The 6381-nt window shown below is 25.3% G+C and overlaps 1 protein-coding gene across 2 annotated transcripts in view; it reads left to right on the forward strand.

The window, feature by feature from the left end:
* Positions 1-5188, forward strand: part of LOC145831367 (solute carrier family 28 member 3-like) — a 37310-nt gene extending 32122 nt beyond the window's left edge. The window contains exons 12-16 of one of the 2 annotated variants that reach the window (XM_082938606.1): positions 379-561; positions 3243-3324; positions 3718-3816; positions 4175-4344; positions 4772-5188. In XM_082938606.1, coding sequence (XP_082794732.1) covers positions 379-561; positions 3243-3324; positions 3718-3816; positions 4175-4317 — 507 coding nt within the window. In that variant the 3' untranslated portion in view covers positions 4318-4344; positions 4772-5188. Of the gene's footprint in view, positions 1-378; positions 562-3242; positions 3325-3717; positions 3817-4174; positions 4346-4771 lie in introns of those variants that run through there. The other variant, XM_082938608.1, reaches the window with a different exon arrangement.
* Positions 5189-6381: the final 1193 nt, after the last annotated feature.

The raw sequence follows: 6381 nt of genomic DNA on the forward strand, positions 1-6381 counted from the left end.
TATAAGATAAAAAGTTTTACAGAACTTATTAAGAATATAAAGTTTTGCATTCAATGTTTATTAGAAGGAATAAATAGTTTTATAAATTGAAGTACAACAATCAATTTAAAGATTATTTTTATAAAATTTTAAAGTACCTATGCAGATAGTGATTTGTGTAAGTAGCCCTCCTGGTATAAATATCATGTAATAATAAATAAATTAGTAAGCAACGTAAGTAATAACATAAGAAGTAAACTTTAATTTTGAAAAAAAAATTATCAAAATATTTAGCTTCTTTTTGTATGCTTATTCGTACCAACATTGTTGCTTATGGAAAATAAAATAGATCAAAATCGACCAAAATTATGATTAATCAAAGTATAAAATGTTCAACAGGACTTATGCGGCTACCTGTTTGTTCCAGTAGCGTTTCTGATGGGAGTGCCAACCAAGGACTGCTTCGTTGTAGGCAAGTTGGTGGGTGTGAAAACGATGGTGAACGAATTCGTTGCATACGAACAGCTTGGAGAGTACGTGCTCAACAGGCAGAATTTGACGAGGGGTGGATACATCATGGCTGTGAGTTTGTTTGTGACGTAATAATTAAGTTTATAGAGAGAATTTAACAAGGTTTGGATTTATCATGTCTGTTAGTTTGTTGTGACGTCATAATTAGATACATAAAATATGACGAGAGGTGCGTACATCATGGCTGTGAGTTTGTTTGTGACGTCATAGTTTAATAAAATGGTTGGAATAAGTTTACAATAAAGCAGTGAAGGTTGATTGTAGCTAATTTAGTGAGTTTTTTAATAAAATTTATTGACTCTGGACATAATGAACATTACGTTAGATAGGGTATTTTTAAGGTTGTCATTCAGTTACAACGTGATAGCAACACATATATATATTTTTTGAATTATCAAGCTATGTATTGTTTGCATTAATGAATTGTTGAGAAAAAAGTTTCAGAACAGGTTTAACTTTATACGAGGTGAGATTTATACGGGTTTAAGTTTTTTTTTTATTCTAACGAATAGCGTGAAAGTTATCTGTTATACACGTGAATAGTGTATTAATGTATTAATGATACTAAAAAACTGAGTTTAAAATTATGTATAAACAATTTTCACTCTTAAAAACGAGGGTTAAATAAAAGTTTAAGATGTATTATTGATAAAGAGAAAAGTTTATTATCAATCTAGTCCTTAGGTCTACTTACATAATAATAGTTTAAATAAAGTTAAACATGTTTACTCTTTATAAAACTTTCTTATTTGTTATGTAGTTCAAAATATGTTATGTAAAGCCCTGAGTTTTGCTTCTATGTTTTTTTCATGATTCTGAAACAACAAATTAAATTGCGTATAAGATGCACTTGATATTAATAAAATTATGATAAAAAACATCACGTCAATATTGTCTAGTCAATGTTGTTTTATTGCAATAATAATATTTGTAACTGTTTTTTTTTTGTTTTATTAGATCTTTATTTAAATAAGTATTTAAGTTATATAACCTTATTTTAGTTTAAAGTTAGTGATTAAACCAAGCTATCTAGCAGTAGAATGATTATATAAAATTTTGTACTTTTTTTCATGGTTTACTTTAGAGGAAAATTATTTCATAGCATTATTGAAAAGCAAAATAAAAATTTTTTAGAGTATAAGTTTACAAAAAGCAGTATAAAACATTTTGAACTATATCAAATGTCATTTTAGTTTATTTACTGAGTAATCTCAAATTTCATAAATTGCCAGTAAAGTATTTAGTTACTTTAATTTCAAGCATCATTAGTAAGAGTTCAATGAATAGTTAATTGTATTTTAAAACGTTTTGAGAAAAACAAAAAAAATACTTTGCTCAGACTTTAAGGAAATTTTTAGTTATAGTATGTCATTATTTAATATAACAACTATATTATTTCTAAACATTAACTTGTTTTAAAAAAAAAAGTATGTTAAAATAAGCATAATGCGTATAGTTCTAAAAAGTGGTCAATTTGAGGCTGGTGAATTTTTTTATAGACTTTAAAAAACTGTTCTAAATAAACTACATAAACCACAAAATTATACAATGTGATTTTTAAAATGTTTGTTCTTTATATTTCTAAGGGCATTGTACTACATGAATATGTTATTACAAGAGCAAAACTTGGTTGAAATACATTGTAGTATTTTGCAAAAAAAAATTTTAATGAATTTTACTTGTTTAGTTTTTAAATATTGAAAAGTCTATAAAAATAATCAAAGATGTTTTCAAAATATAAACATTGATTTTTGTAACTCAGTTAAGAGTGAAAAGAAACTAAAGAACAAACTTTCACTCAGTTTAGAAAATACCCGATATACTCAATCAACAGTACTTTAGTATTTACTATTTCAAAACAAGACGTAATAGCTGTTAAATTAAATTAATTTGAAATGAGTAAAATTTCACAGTAGGTAATAAAACTTGCGTACAATGTTTTTTACATGAGAAGTGTTCAATAAAACTTAAGTGTTTTTAAACATTTTAAGTATAAATTGCGAGAGCTTCTAAATAGTTTTATTTTCTTTAAATTTGTAAAAAAATAGTTTCTCAATATAACACTTAGAAAGTTATTTATATACTTTTATACACATTTTTTTTAAATTGTTTTCTAATCACCATGTATATACACAATGTCAAGGATTACTAAAATAAAAAAGAGTTCCAATACATTAAAATAAAAGACTAAGTTTTGATAACTTAAACTTTACCAAACTATGTCATTAAGCAAACTTTTGATTTTTATAAAGTCCAAGCATTTGTCAAAATGATAATAATTTAATTTGTTTATATTTTATCTTAAAAAGTAAAACTGAAACGTTCTTGGAGCCAAAAGATTTTTTAGTCCAAAGTTTATTTTAAACGTCTTTCAGTGATATGCATCCAAAAGTTATTACTTAAAGTTTTTTTTTTAACAAAATTTGCACAGTTTTTTTTTTAATTTCGAAAAAAAACAGGCGTCGAAAATATACATAATGCCTACAGTTTTATTATTTTAAAGCGTGTATGCATGTCAACAAATAATTAGGCACTTATTTACAATACATTGTTTATTTACATTTTAAGAAGTAAAAACAAATATGTTGAACACATAATAACTACTTAGTTACTTAACAATTTTGTTTTAAAGTAACTATTGTACGATAATATCAGTATACTTTATATGAACTTTATTTATTTTACAAATGTAATAAATTTTTGAGAAATACTAACACATAAACTGATTACAGGAACGATCGGAAGCGATTGCAATTCACGCTTTGTGTGGATTCTGTAACATTGGGAGTATGGGAATCATTATTGGAGGACTTGGTTTGTTTAATTTAAGTATAGTTGAAAAAATAGGAGTGTATTTAATGAACCCTGTTTAGTTTACTTGGTGTAAAGTTATTGCTTTTCAATAAACTTCTGAAGATCTTAAAGCATTCCTGCATAATCGTTTCATTTATTGGTTGTTAAGTATTAAATCTTTAACAAAAATTGGTAATGATTTTATGAACTAAAGTCACATAATACTGCAATAATAAATATGTAGTAAAAGAAATAAATAATGTATTTTTAAACATCAATAATTAATAATTTACTAATTTATATATCAATATCATAATAATTTAAATCTGTAATAAAAGTAATAGTAATAGAAAATGTGTTTTAAACATCCATAATTGGTAATTTACTAGTTTATAAAGTTATTTTATTTTTAAGGTGTCCTGATGCCAACAAAGAAGGAAGATCTGGCCAACAATGCGTTGAGAGCTCTTTTCGGAGCCATGCTTTGCTGTTTTCTCACCGCTAGTGTCGCTGGTGAGTTGTAAACTTTATTATTTACAAATAAAAATATTTTCTATGCTCTGTTGCTTTTTAACCGCTAGTGTCGCTGGTGAGTTGTAATGATTATAACTAAAACTGTTTTCGTTTGCGGTTTTCTATTAGTTTTGTAAAAAAAGTTGATTTTCAGCTATGTTAATAAACGTTAACTTTTATAGGTTAGATGAAGTTTTAGCTCGAACTTTTCAATAGTTTTGACTGATTAGTTATTTTTTTAAGTTTTTTGAATGTTAATAATATTTTAATTACTGTATTGTAGTACTTGCATTTTGATACTTAGAAAATTACTTTTATTTGTTGGGTAACTAACGTTGATTTAATTTTTATTTTACAGGTATGATGTATAAACCTGCAGAAATTGTTGATTTTGTGGCGAACAACACAATGAACAATGCAACCATTATGACCAATATTTCGACCATTATGCCGAATATTTCGACCATTATGCCGAATGTGACCACACCAGTAACACTGTGATCAACAACACAATTGGTGTTTGAAATGGTTTGTTTTTTATTTGGATAACTATTTAACATTTTTGATAAATACTAGATTAACTAAGACAAAATTTAAATATCGAAACAAAGCTTATAAAATAGAATTTAACAATTTTGATTTTAATTCTATTTTTTTACCGGTGTTACAACTGGTATTTGAAGTGGTCTGTTTTTTAATTGGGTATCATTTTTTCAATAAATATTAGATTAACTAACAAACTTTAAACAATTAATAAAAGCTGACAAGTTGAATTTAAAAAACATTTTACTGCCTCTAAAGCAATATAATTAATATTAAAAAAAGTGTATGAAGCTGATAAGATTAAATTTCTATGTATTATATACAGAAAACAACAAAAATAATTTAATAGTCTCAAATTTGTGTATAATTACTTTTAAATGTTATAATAAATTTTCCTTTACACAAACTATAGGAAGAAAAATGGATTTGCTGAAAATCTTAGGAAAATTATAACAACTAGTCACATTTTACCAACTAACACAATATTAGCTGCTTTGTATTTATATTATTATTTACCAAATATTTTAACAAATCGCTTAACCTAAAATTACAACTTTTTTGATAAACCCTACCGTTTTCATTAAATTATTACACAATCGATTCATTAAATTTAAGTTACACGTATTCAAATTTTTATACACACACTAATCTATTTCACATATTTTATGATACTTTCACAGTGGATTATAATGATGCTTTAATTTTTTTTTCTACCTCTAAAAAAATTAGGTTCACAACAGTTTTTAATCGTGTACTGAATATTGGTGTCTTTTGAGTTTTATTGGTTTTCTTACTTTTATGTAAAGTGATTAAATTTTTTATTGTTTTTAAATTAAATTAACGGCTTGCTTTTTCTTCAGATTATTTTCGATTTTGTTAATAAATTATAATGTCTTGTGAAACAAGTATTAGATATACTTTTATTAAACAAGAAATATAGCTTAGCTTTAATTTGGTTACTCTAGCTAGTCTAATTATATTAAGTTATTTAATAGATTTAGTCTTAAAAATTATGTTGTGGTACTGAGTAAACATTTTGTGATGTCTCGAAATGTAGTAGTATTTAAGTATTCTAGTTAAAATTGTTTTTTTTTTAATGTAAAGCATAAACACAAAAAGACTAGTTATGATACGACTTTTTAATAAAATACTGATCGGCCTGGTAAAATCAATTGCGTCAAAATTTGGCTAAGTATTCGTTGTTATCTTAACATTTAAGCAGATTAGTTGGTATCATGGAACTTAAAACCAGTCAGTAATAACTCAAACTACAAATATATATAAACTATATATATTTTTAGAATAACCTTAACTGTTCCGATTTTACGACTCGATATCATTATTTTAACTTTATACTCATTAAATATAAGTAAAACTACGCTGATTGAATAAAATATAGTCATATCAAAACAACTATGCATTTGTCTCCAAGTAATTTCAAAAAGTCATATCTCTTAGTCAAAATAGCAATTGAGTTTAAAGTAGAAAGCGAAAGTTTTTTTAAAGGAGTAAAACATTATTTCAGCAAATTTTGAAACTTGAACTTCTTGTACAAAATTTAAAGTATGTAAAAAACAAATAGATTTATAGTTGTAAAGATTATTTATGTAATTTTATTAAGAAACAACACAAAATAGTTTGTTACATAAGAGCAATATACTTGAACTTCTTCGTACAGAAGTTGACCAAGTGTTCCGAAATATAAGAAAATAATTTTTTAAAAAGTAGAAATAAATTAATATTATGATAATTCTTGCTAATTTTAATGAGAGTCAGAGAAGTATAGTGTTTGCCAAGAAATTAAAGTTACTTTCATTTTTTTTTTCATCGTAAACAGCTAACTTTTATAACCATAATTTTCCCGCCCACTAGAAGAGCGTCGCAAATATTGACAAAACCACTGTATTCTATCTATGAAGGTCTTTTTAAAGTGAAAACACGTTAATTAGACTGTCATATACCGAGAATACTTCTGGTAAGCCTCTAAAAACAAAAAAAAATATTTTTGAATGCCACCGACTT

This window comes from Thalia democratica, chromosome 3, assembly GCF_965202585.1.
Source record: "Thalia democratica chromosome 3, ktThaDemo2.hap1.1, whole genome shotgun sequence".
Lineage (NCBI taxonomy): Eukaryota > Metazoa > Chordata > Thaliacea > Salpida > Salpidae > Thalia > Thalia democratica.